This window comes from Pituophis catenifer, unplaced genomic scaffold, assembly GCF_029215685.1.
Source record: "Pituophis catenifer annectens isolate HBS135680 unplaced genomic scaffold, rPitCat1.0.hap2 SCAF_3, whole genome shotgun sequence".
In the NCBI taxonomy this organism is placed as follows: domain Eukaryota; kingdom Metazoa; phylum Chordata; class Lepidosauria; order Squamata; family Colubridae; genus Pituophis; species Pituophis catenifer.
This window is the reverse complement of record NW_027256883.1, coordinates 23,111,587-23,134,258: the sequence shown is the minus strand read 5'-3', so window position 1 is coordinate 23,134,258 and position 22,672 is coordinate 23,111,587. Positions and strand designations below refer to the sequence as shown.

The 22,672-nt window shown below is 34.4% G+C and overlaps 1 protein-coding gene across 1 annotated transcript; it reads right to left on the bottom strand.

The window, feature by feature from the left end:
• On the bottom strand, positions 1 to 22,411 carry EIF3E (eukaryotic translation initiation factor 3 subunit E). Its single transcript, XM_070942059.1, has 13 exons — positions 22,299 to 22,411; positions 19,032 to 19,146; positions 17,841 to 17,958; positions 16,857 to 16,899; positions 15,070 to 15,174; positions 12,053 to 12,178; positions 9,065 to 9,189; positions 6,927 to 7,053; positions 4,977 to 5,078; positions 4,093 to 4,202; positions 1,506 to 1,608; positions 602 to 736; positions 1 to 176 (listed from the first exon to the last, which is right to left on the bottom strand). The coding sequence occupies exons 1-13, from the start codon at positions 22,386 to 22,388 to the stop codon at positions 138 to 140; spliced, it is 1,338 nt and encodes a 445-aa protein (XP_070798160.1). The 5' UTR covers positions 22,389 to 22,411; the 3' UTR covers positions 1 to 137.
• Between the last annotated feature and the right edge of the window lie 261 nt (positions 22,412 to 22,672).

The following is a 22,672-nucleotide window of genomic DNA, read 5'->3' as shown; positions in this document are numbered from 1 at the left end:
TTAAAAGTAGCCAGTTTTATTCTGATTAATATGTACTGCAAAATTCACATAATTATCACCTTTTCAAAACAGCACATAATTGAAATCTTTATCAAATGAAAGTTGATTTTTTTTTTCTTTTAGAAACTTTAGAAATTTCAGTAGAAGCTGGAATCTTGAGTAGCCCAGTTAGGTGCCTTTAAAAAAAAAGTAAAAATAAAAATTAGAAAAGAGTGTCTTTCATTCCTAATTAATGAAACAAATATAAGCATAGCTACAGAGCATATTGACTTTGTGTATCAAAAAATACCATATTTTTCCAAAAGGAAGGCAACTATGAATCACATAAAAAGGAAGAGTAGATGTAAAAGAAGAAAGATAAAACATTCCTTTGCAATGTACAGTTTTTGCTTTTTAATTTCAGGACTCTTAATTCCACATATCTTCCTTATTTTGCTTACATCAGATTGATATAATTTATTTCAATTCTTCATCTGACCTTTCTGAAATATCTAGTTATGTGTCTTTGAATTACTGAGGATAATTGGACCCAAATTTTTCCTTATAGATTTTCTTTGCATACAATATTTTTTTTTTTTAAATACAATATATTTCTTCTTACCTCAGCCCTGCTGCCTTGGTTTAGTTTTTTCTCAATATTCATAGCCAGCATCTGACTCCGGAAAGACAAGCTTTTGGTTTTTTCAATCACTTGCTGATAAGGAGATACTGCATTGTTCCCCATAACCACATGGCCCTTAAAGAAATCCCATAAACATATTACAATACTTCACAAAGGTATTACAAGCTGAATACTTAGCAGAGATCACATTCAAAACTGGAGGGTTTATAGATTTTCATGGGTAGAAATTAATACCTAAGCTATTCTTCATAAATTACATTGTACCTTAAATTTTCTAGTACTTATCATTTTCTCTCAAATGTTCGAAGTATAGCCAGATGATTCCTCAATTTAGAAAAAAAAATTGTGACAGGACCTAGATCGATAAATTTTAGCATTCACCCTCACCTTTGATTCCTTGTTCCTAAACGCATTAATTCCTTACTTTATTATTTTATCTTGTATCTGGTTTCCTTTGGAATTTATACATTCATTAAAAAAAAATATCTGGGAATGGAATGGGAAGTTTTCACGTGTCAATCAGCTCCCATTTCAGACTTCTTCCCCCAAACCAAACATCCTAAAACTATATAGTCCAAGCATGGTCACTTTGTGGCCAAAGTTTAGCAACAACCCTTTTGAGATACATGGTTAATGGCTAATTTCTTTTATGCAGACTAGTGTATTTTTACAAAAAAAGATAAAAAGTACATAGTACTTTATACTGTCTAAATCAGCCAAAGCCTTAACTACATATTCATTTTAGGATGGTACCATATACTAATCATCTCAGAATCAAATACACATAAAGAGAGTAGAAAATATAAAAAGCTCTTTGAGTTCTAATACTAATGAGTTTTAAGAATGCACTTTAAATCAGATTACAGTGTTTCATGGAACCTACCAATTTTGAATCTATTTTGGCATCTAGCCTTGCATTTCGGATTAAGTTCACAATCCATCGCTCAGCTTCTTCAGGTGTCATATTTAATTTATCTGCCAACATACTGAGGAAAGAGAAATAAAAAAATAAAATAGAATCGTGTTCTTTGTTTAAAATTTGTACTCCTTCCTGGGTTGGAATCATACTGATTTATGCTGAACAACTAAATACTCTATTTTACAATTCCTACATTGTTGCCAGTTTTGTTTTCAATTTTGATCTCGCATCAACCAGATAAAATGGAAAGGCAAAGTTCCCTTGTACCAAACTTGAGTTTCCCAGAAAGTCCAAAGATTTTAATTATATTTAAAACTGTATAATTTTAAATATAATTTAGAATTTTTAAATGTAACATAAAGGAAAGTGATCTGTCAGATGTATTTTATTTGTTTGCAGATCTTTAATTGGATACTTTAAAATCTACAGTATAATCCTGTTGTTTTTTCTAACTATGAAAAACAGACACGTCATAAAAACAAGCAGTTATTATTTTTTAAGTCAGCAAGTGTATCTTGTTGCCCATCCAATTTGTTTTAAGGCAGTTCAATTTGGTCTGTCCAAATTTTTAGAGAAACCAGAATAACTCATGGATCTCATAGTATACTCAGTGAAAACCAAATTAGATGTTATCCTATAGACTATATACCATAATTGTCACACAAACTCCACTGGAGTTCTGTAGCTAATGTAAATGCATATAAGCATATTTTTATAAATATATAAGTATTTTAAAAATATTCCTGAGAGGTAAAGGAATTTGTTTTAATGGGATGACCAGACAGTTTTAGCCATTAGTCAAATAACACATAACTATAACAAATCTCACTGAACTTTATCCCATCTGCTGAATGTCCATCTTGCTTCTGGTGAAATAATTGCTCTAAGGAAGGTTTTGTATTAATTCAAGCAATAAAGCATTAGAAATCTCTTTCACATGTTTTATTAGATCACTTGTTCTGAGACCTTTCATTTCAATTGTATAGAATGTAAAGGATGTGTGTTTTTGTTTTATTTTTTATAATTTTCTTATGTATGATAAGGACCTTATGTATGATGTACACTGAATATAGCATTTAATTTTGTTGTACGAGGTGCAATGACAATGAAGCAAAGTAAACTAAATTAAATCTAAGAATGTCAAAAGAAGACTTTTAACTACTGGGTCAGATTTACAAAGATGTCACTTCATGACTAAACTTATTCCATTATCTTGTTCTTTGTAATATGAAACAGCATTTGTTGTCCTGTTAACATACTTTATGCAGATGACATTTCTGTGGCTTTCTAACAACTTCTTAGCATTTCATTTAGTTTTCTACTAATTTGAGAATTATAAAGCTTATTTTTGTTAGCTTCCAGGCTTCAGTAAAGGTTTTTTTATCTGAAACATGGCCAATAGGCAACACTATCATCTCTATTCTAATAGTTTCCCAGTGCAATCTCTATCTACCTTCAATTTAAGTGTTCAATATTGCCTTTCTGGCAATCTTAAAATACTTCAGCTTACTAAATCTGTAATCTTGCTTCTGGAGAAATAATTACTCTCTCACATCAAGGAAGTTTTTTTCTTCCTTGATATGCGAGAACATGACTGGCTCCAAATGACCCAGCTGGCTTTATACCTAAGGCAGGACAAAAATTCAAGATTTTCAGATTCTAGTATGGTGTCTTTAACCAACATAGCAAATTAGAACTTTGGACTGAAGGGGTTTTAAAGGGAATTTTAATGGTTTTTATAGTTTTATTGGGTATTTTTTAAAAAAATTGAACTTTGTGTGTTTTATTGTTGTGAGCCGCCCTGAGTCCTTTCGGAGATAGGGCAGGATATAAGTCCAATTAATTAATTAATTAATTATTCAGTGCAGAATGGATTAATGATCACAAAATGGCACATTTCGTACAAAATCATCACCCTCTTCAGTTTTTGCATATGCTACATTTAAGCCATTATATTGTTCACTTACCTATGAGTAAATCATCCTTGTCCATAAACTTTCTGGATAAAAGATAGCATAGACCAGGATTAAGCAATCTGGTGCTTGCTGGAGCAATGCAGCCAGTGTGGTCAATATAAAACATTTGTGTGTGTAGTCCAAACTATTTGTGGAATACCAGATCGCCCTCCCATAAAAATAATCAGAGTGTTGTCTGTGACAATCACAACTCAAAATAAATCCTGCAGGGATGGTAACATCTACTGATCTTATGTGTATATTTTTATTATAGCTATGATACTTTTGTTCAAAGATTGTTCTTGCTTTCACAATTTTCTCTATTATTTGCTATACAAGAATGCAGGATTCCACGATATTTGGTACCTGAGGGAAAATGCACTATTTCTACCAGATAGCAATAAGCTACATGGAATTTAAAGTTTAGATCACATATAGAACAAAACATAAATTGTAATTTTTTAAACTACAATCATCTGATTATTTGACTATACTGATTTTTCGTTTTTGGTAGTTCACTTACTAATTAAATATCTTCACAATATTTGTCTGATTTTAGAAATTAACATTTTTAATGTAATGTAACATTCCCTTACTTTATGCTGATACACTGGTGTATCCGACAGAAAGTCTCAAACACAAAGAGTCGTGCATTCTCAATGAAGTCTTCAAGGCAGGCCACCAAAAAGAAGTCATTCACAAGAACCTGTTAAGACATAATATATTTTCAGACATGGACAAAGCAATAGGGGAAACCAAGATTATATGGACTTCTTGCAAGCATGCATCTCCTTTAAATGACAATGTGCCTCAAAGATGCAAAATCCAAAACTTAAAATGAATTCTATATGGTAATCAAACTATACTGCAACATGTTCTCCTTGACTTCTGGAAAAGGAGTCAGAAGCATTAAACTACTGAGCTTCAGAGATATCTATTCACATAGTCTTGGATCAAGCAATATAACACTATAAGCATATTGCATTATCCTCCAGTTTAAATACCTATTTCCCTGAAAATAAGACATCCCCTGATAATAAGCCTAATCGGGCTTTTGAGCGCATGCGCTAAAATAAGCCCTCCCCGAAAATATTTAAGCGCAGAGCTGGAAATCAGGCAAGGCAGCAAAAGGAGCCCGGCTCTATCCAGCCCAAAATAATAAGACCTCCCCGAAAATAAGGCCAAGTGCTTATTTCAGGGTTCAAAAAAAATATAAGACAGGGTCTTATTTTTGGGAAAACACGGTAAAGACAGCTTTTGACCTAGTTTCAGAATTTAACCACTTAAAACTTGTGTTTTGTTACAGGATAAATTTTATAAACCTTTTTTAATAATCCCCATTTCAATTACCTCAAATAGTTATTGTTGTTTAATTGTCATTTCCCACAACTCTTCAAATATGTATCTATGTCCAGAGAAAATATAACTAGTGAATATTTACTGGCTTTTAAATGTTAATTATTTTTTAAAAGATTCTTACCAATTCACATTCTCTCAGCTTTTTTTGAGCTCCATCAAAGTCAACGTTCACATACAAACATTCTACAAATTCAGTAATTGGATCCTTGTAGGTGTAAGATTCCTGCATATTTTAAGAGTAATTGTACAATATAGTAAGTACATATGTAAATACTCAATGTCCATATGATGTATAGCAAAACAAGTTAGAACAACACAAGTGAATCAGTTTTAAAGTACTGCTAAGATAAAATGGCCATTTGAAAAGTGACCTTAAATATGAATCAATGTCCTTACAAACATTTATAGTGAAGTTTGCTATGAATTCATAGCACACAAAGGCTTGAATTATCTGTACAGCTTTAATTATTAACAGATTAACAGAGTTAGAAGGGACCTTATAGGTCATCTAGTCCACCCCCCCACACAAGCAGGAGACCCTACACCATTTCTGACAAACGGCAGTCCAATCTTTTCTTGAAAGTCTCAAGTGATGAAGTTCCCACAACTTCCGAAGGCAACTTCTGTTCCCTTGGTTGATTGTTCTCACTGTCAGAAAGTTCCTCATTTTTAGGTTGAATCTCTCCTTGGTCAGTTTCCATCCATTATTCCTTGTCTGAACTTCAGGTGCTTTGGAAAACAGCTTGACCCTCTCCTCTCTGTGGCAGCTCCTCAAGTATTGGAAGACGGCTATCATGTCTCCCCTGGTCCTTCTCTTCACTAGACTAGCCATGCCTCGTTCCTGTAATCGTTCTTCATATATTTTAGTCTCCAATCCCCTAATCATCTTGGTTGCAGTCCTCTGCACTTTTTTTTTATAGTTGTCCTCTTTAAATTATACACCTTTCCTCAATTAAGATCGCATATTTTAAATTATATTTCTTCTTCAAATATATTGTTTATTCATTATTTCCATTTATATGGTTGCCCATCTCAAATTCATGATTCTGGGCAGCTAACAATGTTGTCTTTATAATGAATTGAACTCTTCAAGTCTGGTGACTTCATTAACTTTTCTTCTAAGTATGTTTCCTGGTTGTTTCAATGCCTTGTTCCATGACTTTTTATACTGTTGAATATTAAGTAAGTAAATAAATAAAATGATTTACCTTATTTTGCAGTGGTCTCACATCCTAACATCACTTACTTAGATTCTGATATATTTAAAGAGTGATCTGGTATCAATAGCAAGAGAACATTTTATGTTCAAGTTAGACAGAAAAAAAGACCTCTACTTTTGTTTTCCTGTTTTGTACTTTTGTTTTGAAATTTGCAAACTGCCCAGAGTCACTGCAATATATTAATATTATTTCTTCTCCTTCTCCTCCTTCCCTTTTTCGTTGTAATGGCAACTTAAATTATATTTTCAAGATACTTCTTCTTCTTCCAGCATTGCTTACTATTAAAATGTGGCCGATTAATCTTTCGTAACCTAATGTCCTTCTCGATATATTTGATCACATCACCCATCATTTGCCACGTAGCACATCTATGAATAAGGTAGGGCTAATTTAACTGAATTAAGATAGTGGTGTTCCACTTAGGACTTGAGTCTTCAACCTCAAAATCATTTCTTCTTCAAATATGCATTGCTAAGAAGACAAGAGTTGCAGAGAAAAACTTCATCAGGGAGAAAGAGGTCCAATCTGAGGTTACAATTTCTAAGACACCTTGGGGCTGCTTTATTTTTTAATGGTCACTACACACATTAAATGGCTTCCACCTTTTGGTTTAGTTCACCTGTCTAAAATGTATGTACCTAAATGCATTTTCAAGACATGTATCAATGAAAATCAGTAAAACCAATGCATTACTTTTAATACAAATGCTGTAAATGTAAAGGTTGTTTAAGAATACACTGAAGACTTATTTGCCTATAGCACAGAAACTCCAAATTTTATTTTCTGTTAAAATAACTTAAAACAGACTTTGAGCAACTTACAGTAATTGTAAATATGTACTTATTCCTTACCTGCTGAATAACCTTGACTAAGTCTTTCAACACCTGTCTTCGTTTTCTAACATCTTTGTTTGTTATCACAGCTGTAGTCAGGTATCGAAGAATATGTGGGCACATTGTCTGAATTGCATTAATATATCTAAACAAACAGAATATTAGTCAGATAGCAAATATTTAGAATGCAATTATTCGTTATGAACCTAGAAAAATCCCAATATTTATTTACGTATTTATGGTAATCAAACAAGGGCCATTTAGAGATTAAATAAGCAAGCAATGAACAGAGATTCCCTGAAACAGATTTTTTAATGTAATGATCAGAAAGTTGGTCTTCAAATGAAACTTAAAATTTTTCAATGGACCTAAAGGTTTATCCCGATAATATAATTAAAATATTAGCAGCAGACATAACAGTGATTGGAATAATTTTAAAGAATTTCCATTCAAAACCCTTAACAAATATCTTCAAAGTATCAAGCCTACAAAACAAACACTAGTTTTAATCAACCTATGCCAAATTACACCAATGAATTATGGCACAAAACATGAGCTCAGAGCCATTGTACAAAACAAAGTTACGAATAGAAAAATGACTCAAATACTTGTGATGTAGTAATAATAATTTACTGTAACTATCTGAAAAATGGTAATTGAGTATGTTCAATCTAGAAATGAAATCATACATATCGTTTGGATATAATGGCCACAATCTATGATGAATCATATGCCCTTGGAACACAGTGCAATGGCAGTGAATCAGTCCATTACCTCATGAAACACTTACATCACTACCCAATTTCAATGAAATTGATAGTGTGTTCCTTAAAATCATTGATAGCTTTAAATGTAATACAGTTTCAGTAACCAAAGCCAAGGAGAAACTATCTTCCGTGTTTACACCAGGTGCTACTAAAAGGTTTTACCTGTAATATTTCTTTACTGATTCCTGCATTACATTATTGCAAAAAGCTTCAAGTTAAAAGATAAAGACCAACTGCTAATTCCAGCCATTTTTAAAAGAAGTATCCATAAAATGCTTTGTTAGCAGCTTTCAAAGTTGACATGGATTTAACCAATTCTGCTCATCAACAAAGAATTGTTTTCTGACAAGAGGTACTCAAATATGAATTCAGCATGACCCTACATATATTTACTAATATTCTATTAGCTAATATTACTTACTAATATTAGTAGTAGCAGTAATAGTGTCCCTTACTATGGAACTATTATAATATCGGTAGTACTATTAAAACAGTTTCTTGCTATGCTAAGAAATAATTAAGTTTGCTTTGTTTTGGCATAGTGTGTTATATAAACTCAACCATTCTGACATACTGAAGAGAACAAATCATTGTATAAAACTGTTGTTGACCACTCTGTGGCCCCAAACTGAATTTTGTGCACCTCTTGAAAGTTCCCTTGGATTGCTATTACTAAAGATCCCTCCGGTAGGAGACATTAAATATGTCCGTACCGAATGCTAAACTAATGTTGCAATTTTTTAAAATAAAAAAAAATCTACTCTCTTAAAAAAGAGAGAACCTACTGTCTATAGGTTTATACAAAATGTTGTAAAAGTGATTCAGAAGTATCTCTTTGGAACTGTCCAATGTAGTACATATCTGCTGTTCATTAAACTTTTTCCAGGCTTTCAAAGGAGCCTAAAAAAATTGTGCCTGGTTTAAGAATTGTATTAAGAGTCACTTCCTTTATAGCATCATCAACAGCTTTTTCAAGGTTGCCCAGTAGCCAGAAAAAAAGATGAACTGCTTTATGACTAGCAGAGAAGGGCTGTGTTCATGTAAGTGCATGTAAATTACTTGAAAAATATGCACATCTTATCTTCTAGCACACTTTACTGCAAGAATATATCATAATCAAGTCAAATGTTGTAAGTGCATATTCTTTACATGCTCCCCATTACAACTTTCGGATGAACACTGGTTACTCTATAACACTTTGAACTGAGCTTCAGACTTGAGAACTAAATATATTGAAAACTATTTAGCTAAATACTTTTTACTCCTGCATGATCTGAACAATCTGAGAAAGATATAGTGACTTTTAAATATTCTGATTGAATCTTTAATATGCTCAGGTGTGGAATAACTTTCTATAATCATGCTGTCTGTAAATTCAACATAACTCACTGAGGCTGATAAAGGAAGAGATCGATGATGTTATCTCTGCCTTTAATATGGTTGAAGAAAACAAAGAGGGACCAGTGAATGAGCCATGTTCTCTGCTGAAGAGCCTGGAGCGGAGAGCTGACGGACTGAAAAAGAGATTTATAAAATTAGAATTATTTAATTATTAAAACTTGTTGTATTTTGAGATTGGGAAGCTAAGGATTCAAATAAATATTTCTTAAGAGAGAATATTCACTCATTCTTTTAACAGTTCCCTATGACTGATTCCATGCTGTTCAGGAATATATCTCAATGTTCCAAAAAAGCTGTATTGGTAGCAACGAGATGACTATCAGGCCCAAACAATCAGAACCACTCATGAATAGCCTCAGACTGTAACTTTTTTGCTTATCACCTATGTTACAAAAATCTCACCAGATTGCTTGCCTTTCCCTTATCTGGGAATGACCAGATAAGGCTTCATGGGTTTTGGGGGACATCATACTCAATGACTCCAAGCTAGGCCCTCGTTTGATTCCTCCCCCAACCCTAGCTGGCAATTCTTCCACATTGGTGCAGAGAAGATAAGGGAGTAAAGAACATTCCCCCCCCCCCACTGTTTTAACTTCTTTCTTACTCCATTTCAAATTATTATAGAAAAACATCACAGTTTTGAATTTCTTTCACTAAGATGGCAAGAACAGATTAGTTGTACAATATGCTACCTACCGGTACCTATGGCAGAGAGCAACTGAATGGCAAATTCATTTTCTGAAGCTATTCCCACAGCCACAGTACCAAGCAATATCTCCCAGATGAAGAAAATGCAAGCATCTAATTTATCTTCTACCTTTAATATTAAAATGACAAGTGTCATTTGAAAAGCAAACTAAGAATATTGCTGCCAGTTAAGATTCTTTTCCTCACATACCACATACTTTCTCTACTTTATATTTTGTAACGAAACCAACACATGAGTGTCTACCTATCCTGTTATATCTAGCAGGAAAGGCATGTTCTGGGTCCTTCTGCAAGACAGTTCCCTTGAGATTAGACTTCCCTTGACCCCACTAACCTTTTACATGGCATTAAAAACTTGGGTTTCCCACACAGACTGGAATTCTGGAAGTATGAGTAAGTGGTTTATATGGTATGTTCTTGGCTGCTATGTTATGCTATTGACATTTTTTAATTTTTGGTTTGTTTTTACTCTGTTTTTATCTTGCTTTTACTGTTAGCTTCCAGAGTCATATATATGAGATGGGTATTTACTTATTTAGTTATTAAATAAATAAACCAATACGAAGTAGCCACTGCAAAAGCCACTTTTCCCATTAGTTTGTTGCAGGAGTAAACAAGCCATAAATGGCAGGAGTGAACAAGCCATAAATCATGTGACTTCGCATGACTCCATTTCTAGCTCTAATTTGCACTGCTGAAATTTGGTAGTAAAATGATAGATTTTAGAGGGTGTTACTTCTGAGTAGCTTCCACATTAGCAAAAACATTAACATTTGAAATGGGAGATGCCTCTGGAAGGCAAATAGCATCCATTTTCACCTTAAAACATGTCTTCTACTCCCAGAAGTGCTTAATTTCAGGTTGTTTTGGTTTCTTTCTGTGGAGGTGTTTTTTTTTTTAAAGAGGGTTTTGTCAAGAACACTGAGAGATTTTCCAGAAATGTGTTACAGATTGTATTAGCATCCTCAGTGCCAAGAAAAAATCAATAACATCTTTCTGCATTCTATCACTGGTGAGGTATAACAAAGATAATGATACAGAATATTAGATTTCTGATGCTAATGCCTGGGCTATTTGCAATGCAGAGATGGTCAGCCTGGATGAAACAAGTAGAGTGCCAGAGTGTAGAAAGATACATAATATACTACTAGGGCTAGTACTGTCATCAGAGAAATATATAGCAGAAATGGGAGAAAAATTTACTGAGGACTTGGTTACAGTGCTGAAACCAATTCAAAAACTTTAGTGAAGTACAATTATTTCATTACAAAACAACCCTGGAACTCATATAAAACATATATTATACATACCTACAATTAATAATTAAAAAGATCGTTTAGTGAAGAAAACAAAGTTCAATTAGCATCTTCAAAGATGTAGATTTGGAAATATCCACCAAAAATAGCACAAATCCTTGATTTAAACTAAAATAACTTTGTATTCCATGTTCCTAAGCATTAACTTTAACATTTTTTAAAAGGGAAAATGTTCCATTTTTAAATAAGTGTTATATTCTACCCCCACCTTGAAAAATATGTTTTATAACTTGTCAAAGGACCAGAAATTTTAAGACTTATTCATTCTTTTTGCTTAACACATCCAAAAAAAGAATAGGTACGCAACCATGAAATATGTTCTGATTTATAATCAGATTATAATTTATAATCTATTCTGAAACTGGGAAAGGATAAGATCACATGTTAAAGATAACATATATCCTGTTTCTATTCTTTATTTTGCATGACCTACTCATTCTACTTGCTCCTTGCCTGTACTTGTCTATCTTGAAAGATAGAGTTTATATATAGTTAATATATTATTAACTCATTTCAGGCATTATCTTCCTTCTATTTCCACCTAGAGCAGCAGTTTATTACCTATACAATGCATTTTGGTATGCTTCTTTAAGTAGATAAAAAAAAATTCCAATATTATTCCAAGTACAAAAGCAATATGGGAACAGAAAGTGCTATTATGCATATTTCTTTCACACTGGTAACTGGTAACTAGCTACTTGACCTAGCCCTTAAATTCTGAAAGTGGGACTCCAACCTTCTTTCAGCTAAGATTGGGTCATCAATAATTAACTAATTGAGCTCATTTTCCAGGCATGCAAAAACTTGAAAATATTCTCTGAAACAGAGTTTGAACAGCATAGTCATAAAAATAAATCTGAGGGAAACATGAGCTGGTATTAAATATGTCAACATCCAGTAGGTATCTTCCCCCATCTTTATTATGTGGTGAAGCAAACAAAAACAAACTCACACTATTATCAATTGTCTCTTTCAACCTTGTAAGGTCTTCCATGGCAGCATCCCAGTCCTGCATCAGAATTCCAGATGCCAGCTTTCCCCAGAGTGAGCTCAAAGCATTTCTATCTGTTGATGGAACCTGTTTTAAATAAGTGAATCCGATTACAATAACCGCAATAATTTAATATTTCTCTAGGTCAAACATTTTGATTAGAGACTTGCTGGCACCAGCAGAGAGAGAATATGCCATTGACATACTTGCTCCACAATTTTGGGAAAATGGGCTGTGTTTCATTTAGCAAATCAGTTTTGATTTTCAAGGAAACAATCAGCAGTAGGCATTTCCAAGGAGATTCAGCTGGAGATTAAAACAACAGGAAAGCCTGGAGAATTGGCAACCACAGCTTCTGCACAGCATTTTCAATTCAAGCAATAATGATCTTTTCATTAACAATACTTTAGTTTAGTTTGGGGTTTCACACACTAATTTAAAAGGGTTTAAAGCTTAACTAGTAAAATTTCAACTCTACTGAAAAATATTTCCTAATCAGAACGAAGAAAATCTAGACGGGAAAACAGGCCACTAACTGTTTAACTGATTGGATCATTATAAATTTTAAACCAAGATGTAATATAATGGCACTTGTAATATTCTACTTATGTTTCTCCTTTCCTGTCATTTTGAATAAAGGCAACAAAACAAAGTTTAAGGCCAGATCATTCAGAAAGCATATTTTTGATTTCTGATCAATTCTTACGTTTTCTCCAACTTTAAAAAAATACTTGAAAAAAGCATGCAATTTCCACGTTAACATCTTGGACTAAGGAAATGCATATAAAACTTCTGAGTTTATTAGAACATTATTAAGTGAAATAATACGGATGTAAAATAAAATAGTAAAAAGAAAAAGCACTACTCAATACTTAAACCTCTATCCTAAGCAGCATTTTTCATAAACTTTTGATATTTGAACAAAAGCAGTTATACCATTCTTCATTTCAATAGACTAAATATTGTATCCTTAGACATCAAAGAAAATAAAATTTGATACAGATGCACTTCATACACTTTATAGTAGTGGAACCTTCTATTCTTTAGTGCAAGGGTTCCCAACATTTTCTATACCCCTTACCCCTAGAACGCTTCTGATATATTCTCGCACCCCTTACATAAGTAAATAATTATATGCATATAATTATGCATATACACTATATTTTTGAAACTTCTAAACCCAAGTTTTCGTACCCTCTGGACTATCACCTCAAATGAGGACCTGGTTTGTGGGGGCAATAAGCTGACTTTGTATAAAAAAGAACACCGCTTGGGGGGGTGTCGTGAAAGCCCTACTAAGCAGGTAAATACAAAAGTATGAAGTCTATTGCTTAATGCATTGTAAGCCGCCCTGAGTCATCAGAGAAGGGCGGCACATAAATCGAACCAATAAAATAATAAAAATAAAATAAACCCCAGGGGGTACGAGGACCCCCAGTTGGGAACCCCTGCTTTAGTGGAATCATCTACTAGGGCCGTGATGGCGAACCTATGACACGCATGGCGGAACTGGCACACAGAGCCATCTCTCCGGGCACACCAGCCATCACCCGTCACTCTTCCGGGTTCCGGAGCGCACATGCGTACAGGCCAGCTGGTCTTTGCATGCATGGGAGCACCGGAAACCAGAAGAGCAGCTCCCTGGCACGCATTCGCATGCCGGAAACCAGAAGCTCAACCGCTCTTCCGGTTTCCAGTGGTCCCATGGGTGCGCGCACGCGCTCCCGTTTCGGCATTCGGTGTGCCGAAAAGGTTCGCCAACTGCACTAGGGTAACCATCTGTCCTTCCACATTTAAATGCATGTACATAATGCTATTTTTCCCACCATAAGATTACCAGATCTCTAATGGTATGCTGTTTTGGCATACCTCCATATTTGGCACTGCAGTAAACTTTAGAGTTTACTGTACTAAAAACTCAGCAAGTAAACAAATGAAAACCAGAAATATCAGAAATAAATAAATCAATAAATCAATAACCCTCATTTCTAAATCCACACTTATGTTTGTAGTTTTCTTCATGCGATTAAAAATCATAGTTATTTGCAAGTTAGGAAGCTGGCATTTCTGAGATGAGGGGAGGACACATGGACATTGCTAGGAGTAGTTAGGTTCCTCTAGGAAAGGAACATCACCACAGGGATTGCCATGTTATTTAAATCAAATTTTGTTACATATACAATCACTGAACAAAATGTATCAAGCAATCTACAGAAATATTCCTCAAGAACAACTATAATAAGCACACACAACTGATATTTGTCGTTTGCATAGTTGCTTATTGAGGCTGTGCAGTGCTTCTGATTTAACTCAACATGATGTCACCCTTGTCTGATATCACACAATCCCAGGAAAAAAATTGCACCTACTTTAAAAAGTTAACTCTATGTTCTCTGAATCATGTTTTCAGAATCAAATGCAAACATGCACAACCCTTAGCTTTATGTATTTGGTAATTAATTTATACGGATTATGAGCCATCAAGTCAGTGTTGATTTTTTAGCAACCACAGATACATTTTTTCAAGAATTTATAACAAGAAAATTTAAAAATAGCCATCAAGTTTCCTAAAACTTAGCATTTTAGTTTAGTTAACTGTAAAAATTGTTCCATTTAAAGCAAATGTAGTATTTCTATTCAGGCAAGTCAGAAATACAACATTTCCAGACTGCTCTTAAGAATTAAACATGCAGACTTTAATATGCTACTATGGTTCTCAGAAGCTAAAAGTAGCAGACAAACATTTGGATTTTAGTGATGTTATGAACTGTACTTTTGAGTGTTTAGAAAAATAAGAAAGTGAAATAAAAACTTCTGTAATGTATAAAATGAAAAATAGTCTCTCAAAAATAGAGACATCTCCATATGAAATATCCCCTAAATTAAAGTGCAGTCTATGTACAATATATTATACACCCACTACCTGATCAAGTTGAAAGTTGGACAATAATTTAAAAGTATAATATAAAGATACTTACCAATACTCTAAACAAGTATAGATATTCTGATGCTGCTGTATAATTACCACATTTATACTGGAATTTTGCGAATCTATAGAGACTATCTAGATATTCTTGCCTAAACTGAAAAACAGAGAAAATAAACAATATCAAGAAAAAGTTAATATTTAAGGTTGAAAATTTCTTTGAAAATTTATAATTGGATATTTGTTTGTTTGTTTAGAAAATTTTATGACCACCAACTTCCTCAGGGTGACTCCAGGTGGTTTACAGGAATGAAACCTCAAATACAAAGCCACACAATGGCAAAAGAATAACAATATGCTCACATCACATTGTCCTCCTACTTCAGGCTAAACACAGAAACCTATTACAGGTAGTTCCTGACATAAAACCATTTAAGGATAGTTCAATGTTTTGACAGCCTCAGAAAAAAATGACTAATGACTTGTCCTTGAAATTACAACCATCACACCACTATTGTGATCACGTGATATTAATTTGGGCACTTGGCAACTGACTTGAATTTATCATAGTTGCAGTGTCTTGCAGTTATGTGCAATTTTTGACTGTTTCAGCTGGCTTCTGAAAAGCAACGTTATTTGGGAATTTGCTTAATGCTGTGATTCGCTTAACTAAAATGGTCTGGGGATTTGACTCGCTTAATGACTACATCATTTAGCAACTGAAATTCCAGACTCAATTGTGGGTGTAAGTCCAACACTATCTGTACTGAGTCTGTGTTACTATGAATGAGCTAGCCTAGATTCTCCCAAATATATTTATGCTGTATTTAACTTGATTTTTTAAACATAGAAAAATGTTCCAAATTGTTATACCTCTCTTACGTTTAATATGGCTAATCATCTTAAACTGCATATTTAGGCCACATACTGGAATACTAAAATGACAGTAATTTACCAAGTATAGAAATGAGCTTTAACTATATAAAGTCCAAAATGAGACATAATTACACTTACAATCAATGAGTTATTTGGTCAGCAAAAAAAACCTCTATGAAACAACTAGGCTGGGATCTAATTTATTTTCCTTAAAATGAACTAAACGTGCTGACTAAGTTTTCCTGTATTAAAACCAATAGGCTCCCAAGTCTCTTACTTTGACAGATAGCTTTCCGTGTTTGGTTCAAAATGGATGAAAACAGAGCACAGTACATTAGAGTAATAATTCAATTTGGGAATTATGCATGCTCTGTTATTGGAAGAGGGTGTCTTATTTTGCTTTATCTACTTATCCTTATTTACTAATGTTTGAAGTGAATTCAAATAGGCTGCCTGTATTTTTTTGAAAATTGCAGTCTTTAAAAAGCTGCCTGGAAAGTGGTTTACCACTGAGTTTAAAGGATTTGCAAGAATAATCCTGAATACTTTAACTGAATAAACTGGATTAATGACAGAGATTTAGAAGATTACCTTGGGAATGGAAGACAGGTATTTGTTTCTTTATTTTGTATTCTGATTTTATTTTTACTATTATTTTATTTCAGAATACTAATTAATACTACAGCCTGCGCAGAAAGGAATTATTCCAATACTTTCTAACCATAATTTGGGAGAATTTCAAAAATAGGCATTATTATGCCATATCAAAAATAATTTAATTTCCAAATTATAAAATTTAAATTTATAACAAGTAATCACGATAGGAATATTTAATATCAGTATTAAAAATCAAATATAACAGTTGTTCATTTTTTATTAAGTGCAATTCACAAGGTGCATTTACAGAACAAGGCAAAAATAAAAGTTTAACTTAGTTTTACAGATTTAATAGTAAATACATACTCCATGCTTCTCAGCTAAGTAGTCAAATAGCACCCGACCATCCCTGTAATAAATAAAAATTAATAATGCTATCATTGGCTATGATATGAATCTTTAAAAATAAATAAAGTGTGTTTCTAATAGTTAATTCATTCCTCACAACCTTTTAATGGATAATGAATCTATTTCTTTAAAGCAATGATAGTGTGGCCTTACTTAACACTTAACTATGATGAACTGACTCAGGAAACAAACCACAATTAATCGTATTTTGACAGGATGTAATCAAGTTGGATCTGAAGGTAATGCACAGGGAATAGGAAAATGTCAATCCTATTTTCTACCTCCCCGGCTTTGTTCTGAACAAAAAATCATATGCTTGCCATGGAGAAACAGCACAATGGGAACAACCTTTCCATTTAGTCCTTTCCTCATTTTTATTTTCCTGAAAGAATATTTAACATTTTATGTGGCATTCATCTTAGCTAGTTCCTCTTAAGGGAGAACAGAAACATACAAGCTTATAGTTTTATTGCTTGTGTATCTTTAAATCAGTCCCATAATTTAAATAAAATCTCCTAAGCATTATTTCCTATTTTATTTCTAATCAGAAATATTTTAGCAATTTGATTTTTAGTCCTCCTTTATTACTCTATAAATAACTCAAGGTGGCAAAAATGCCTAGTTCTCCTTGTTCCTCCTCTTTTTCTCCACAACTAGCACATTGTCAGATGGGTTGGGCTGAGAGACTGACTGATCCAGTCATCCAGTCAACTTTCATGCCTAAGGTTTTCTGATTTCTAGGCCAGCATCCTAATCACTACACCAAGCTAGCTGTCTAAATTTAATCTAAAGCTTTAAGCATATTTACTGAGAAATCTTGCTCAATTAAGTGCAACTCACTTTGCTTACCCACAGAAAAAAGCTTTAACTGAAGGAAAGCAGTACATTTTGAAGCATTTCATGATGTATATAACAAAAGAAAATAACATGTAGAAATACTACCTGGTGGACTGCATTTGAAGTGTGGTTTCTTTGTCTTCAAACATCTTAACAATTGGATCCATTTCTTCCTGAAGCAACTGTAGCTGTGCAACTACTGTATTTCTCTTCTCGCGTAAGGCTGAATGAAAAATAGTATGAGTGATCTATGCTCAGAAACTCTGATTCTAAGCATACATACCCTGTTTTCCCGAAAATAAGACATCCGCTGATAATAAGCCGAATCAGGCTTTTGAGCGCATGCGCTAAAATAAGCCTCCTCCCGAAAATAAGTCCTCCCCGAAAATATTTAAACGCAGAGCTGGAAATCAGGTAAGATGGCAAGAGGAGCCCCATCTTGCTCCACACGCCCCAAAATAATAAGACCTCCCCGAAAATAAGGCCAAGCGGGGTTAAAAAAATATAAGACAGGGTCTTATTTTCGGGGAAACACGGTATATAATACTATGTAGCAACAGCAATAGCACTTAACTTATATACTGTTTTACAGTGCTTTACAGCCCTCTCTAAGCAGTTTACAGAGTCAGCATGTTGCCCACCTCGGAAAGATGGAAGGTTTAGTCAACCTTGAGCCTGGTGAGATTCAAACTGCTAAATTGCAGGCAGTTGGCAGTCACCAGAAGTAGCCTGCAGTACTGCCCTCTAACCACTGCGCCACCTCAGCTCATGTGTTCCATCATTTGCAACTACTTTTAATTAGACATACTTTACTAAAAATATAAATGTCTACATTTTATAATTATAGGTGTAAGTTACCATTTAACATCAACTTCGATACACTGTATACAAGCTTGATGTAACTTCATTATTATTTTGAGCTTGGTAAAATGCGACAACTCTTCAAGAAAAGAACTATTATTGTATTTCCTTTTGAAGGACACCACAATTTGAAAACTTTGCTTGTTAACTATGAATTACCACAGTCTGAGAGACTAAGCCAAACGTTTTTTTAAAAGTTCTTCTAACATTAGCAGAAACTGGAGGTGGTAAATCAAGGATTACTTGTACCCAACTGGAGGTACAGAGATTATGGAAATGCAGATGAACACATAAATAATAAAATTTATAAAATAGAACATTTATGGACTATTTCTTCACCTTTTAATTTGAAGTTACTATAAGATCTTATTGCTTTTAATTGTGAAGACTTATTACCGATTATGCAATAGTTCTGTTTAAAACCAAATCACATACCCTGTGGAATATCATCAGAGTAAAGATTTCTATAGACATCCATAGCAAAGTCCACCATGTTGGTGTCATCAAGAAGATCCAGTTTTCCTTGTAGTAATTCCTTTTCATTGTATATCTGGAAAAATAATATGTGTGAAAGAATTTCTGTTTTCTTTTAATTTCAGGTTTATTTAAGCACAACATTCTTTAGTTTTGTAACCTTTTGTCTAAGGAGTATCACAGTCAGCCAGGTAAACAGTTTAATAGTTATTTAGATACCCTGAATAATCTCTTCTACAAGTTTCAAGACTTGAGAAATTGAAAAATTAGAAATCACACAGAGCAAATACATTAATTTAACACTGGATCTAGCCAGCTTTCTTTATTTAATTTTTATTATTTCAATTTATATGGCTGCTCATCTCAAGTTTATCATTCTCAGTATCCACAGCTCCTGTTGCTTCTGTCAGAATGCTGAAAGCAATATCACAAGGTCTACCCCTTTGGAGCATGTATACAACATTTGACTCAAGTAAAAAAGAAACAGGGCTTGTGCTGTGATGCCACAATGCTGTTAGTGTTAGTGTATGTGCATCCCTATCACATTACATAAGGAAGCAATATCCAAGATTAGTAAAACTGGGCTCTGCCAATTATCAAAAACCTGTAGTACAGAATTCATTATTATACCACATGCAATTACAGTCCTATGAGTTTACCTAGCTGGTGAGATTTGCAAATTTCTCTAATCTTATTCTTAAAAATCAAGACACCTGAGCAATTAGCTTCATGTTTCAGTTTAACTTGCTAGTTTCAAGTCATTATGTTTTATCAAAGTAATTTTCAAAATGTAGAGTAAGTCCCCTCACTTCATCTTGCTTGCCATCTTTTATCTTTTAAAAATTGATTTTATTGTACAATTTTTTGATAGTTATGAACCTCCCAGAATTGGTGAGAGTTGAAATCTATATAAGTTTAATACATTACCATATCATATGTAATCTATACAGTTTCAATTAAACACATAGGATATAAATTGTATCCAAAAACAAGTGCTAATCATATTTTGGTGGACCAAGTTAGGGAACATTACAATTTATTAGTCTATATCTTCCTTATATTAGCTCTCAGACTACAGAAAAAAAAAACTGTCATGGCTTCACACTGGAAATTCACAACTCCAGAGGAAAGGGCTATTTCATTATATATTCCTATAGTTAAGTAATGTCTAAAACCTGTAAGCATTATAGGAAAACTTCTTTTGCAGTGATTCAAAAATAATTCCATATGTAGTTCTGATTCTAAACAATTTTTTTGTATTTCTGTCTTTGCATTTTTACACATAGATGTATCAATACAAAAAAGCAGCTAACTGCATATTCTATTAACAATAAAATAACATATTTTCAGTTTAATATAAATAACTCAGAATGGAATGTGCATTAGATTTATTTAAGTGGCATATTACATAAAACTTTGATGAAAGTCTTAACTGAGGATGGAAACTCAACAACTTTATTGTGATTGGTAGTCTGATGGTTTTAGTGTTCTAAGATCTGCATAGCTATTACCATACTGTAATAATTACAAATCCAGTATAACAGTAAATTAAGAAACTAAAATAATAGGATGGCAGTGTATTTATCATGGCAATATAGCAGCTCCAACTCCCCAAAAATGACTATGCTTGGGCAGAAACACAGCACCTGGCCCTAACTTTTTTAAAGCAGCCATGTCTTTTCCTGTGATCATGAAACAGATGCTTTAAAGCGATGCAGACATTTTATTAGATTTTATACCACCTTTATTACTATATAAAGTGGCAAACATACACTATATTCCTTCCTCCTCCTATTTTCCCCACAAAAACAATCCTGTGAAGTAGATTGGGCTGAGAGTGACTGGCCCAAGGTTACCCAGCTAGTTTTCATGCCCTAAAGTGGCACTAGAACTCATAGTATCCTGGTTTCTAACATGGATAGTGGTTAAGTGCCTTAATTACTAGACCAAACAGTTTTTACAGATGACTCCAAAGTATCTTTTGGAAGTAAATCAGAAACTCTACTGCTTTAATCTAGCATTATCTAATGATTCAAACTGGAAAATTTCCTATTCGCTTCAATAATTTCTTAATCCGCTAGTCTACTGTGCCAACTACAATACTGTTGCAGAATAACACAGAATAACAGTTGGAAGGGGGCCCTGGAGGTCTTCTAGTCCAATTCCCTGCTTAAGCAGGACTATTTCAAACAAGTGACTGTCCAGTCTCTTCTTAAAAGCTTCCAATGATGGGGGTATCCACAGCTTCTGCAGGTCACTCTTTAATTGTTCTCACAGTTAGGATATTTCTCCTTAGTTCTAGATTGCTTCTCTGTCAAAAATCAGTGGAAACTATGTATAAAAGTCAATTTATAAAAGGCACACTAGAAACAGTAATTAATGTACTCAACTTCCAAGAGCTTCAGATTGTGGTCAGCTATCCAGACTAGAACTGCAATAATTTTGGCCATGCTTGTTCCATCAAAAACACCTTATATCGCCTAAAATTACAGTGTTACAAGCACAGCCATGATAAATACCCTCAGATCCACGCTTAAGGCATATGACCCAAAGGACTCTTCTCCACTATGATGACCCAGAGGCCTCTTCTGCATCATGAGATTATTTACAATTTAAGTAAAATAGGAATTTATCCATATTTCCTTGTAAGCCACCTTGAGTCGTAGGTGGAAATATAAATTTTCTAAATAAATTTGGCATGCAGTTTTCCTTCCACATTACACAGAAGGAGATCCTCTCAAGTCGGTCCTTTTCTAACACTTTTAAAAAGCCTTCTTTTCCTTTATTTACAAATATGGCTCCAGGCTCAAAAGAAACCTCTTAATCGATAACAGGTTGTTTTATTGCATTAGTTTCCTTGACACCTATCGATTGGAAGGGGGAAGGGAAACAGACGCCTTTCACCCTCACGGGTTTGGGATTTCGTGGTGGTCTCCCATCCCAATACCGGCATTGCATGACGTCTTAGATGTGCACCCAGTCGGCTATTTAGAACAAGTCCAAATATTAAATCTACAAATGTGGTTTGGGAAAAGTCACAGCTTCGAGGTCCGTCACTCGCGATCCTCAGCTATCGCGCCACGCATAGAGCAACTGGCCTCACTAAACCCGCGCCTCACAGAGAGGCGGCCCAGGCTCCCTCAGAGCCTGGCCACCTTCGACGAGGCTCCCGGGGAGATTTCGCCCCGAATCCCAGACGGTAGTGGATCGGAGAGTCGCCTCACTCACCCCTTTTACGGAGAGGAACTCGAGGAGCGGAAAGACCAGGTGCCGGTCCAAGAAATGAGCGATCCGGTTAGTCAGATCGTATTCCGCCATCTTGGACAGGCGGCTGAGGAAAAGGCGGGTCCAACGCACGCCGCCGCCAGCACGCCTAACCTCAAGTGCGCATGCGCTTCAGGGCGGGCCCCCGACTGATCAGGATGGGTTCAGCTGGGCGGTTCAGCGGTCAGCATCAGCTACGCATGCGCATAGGTCATGCTTCTCTTGTACGTCATCCTCCTTTGAAAACTTTATCAGATGTCTTCAAACTTGGCAGCTTTAAGACTTGTGGACTTCAACTCCCAGAATTCTCCAGCCAGCATAGCTGGCTGGAGAATTCT

Bases quoted from the DNA above. Each gene is read 5' to 3' on its own strand.
- EIF3E (XM_070942059.1), bottom strand. From the start codon at position 22,388: ATGGCGGAATACGATCTGACTAACCGGATCGCTCATTTCTTGGACCGG. The intron at 9,190-12,052 runs GTGAGTTTGTTT...TCTCTTTTTCAG, and splicing joins AAGAGACAATTGATAATAGT to TCCGTCAGCTCTCCGCTCCA. The intron at 737-1,505 runs GTAGGTTCCATG...GATTTCTTTAAG, and splicing joins CCAAAATAGATTCAAAATTG to GGCCATGTGGTTATGGGGAA.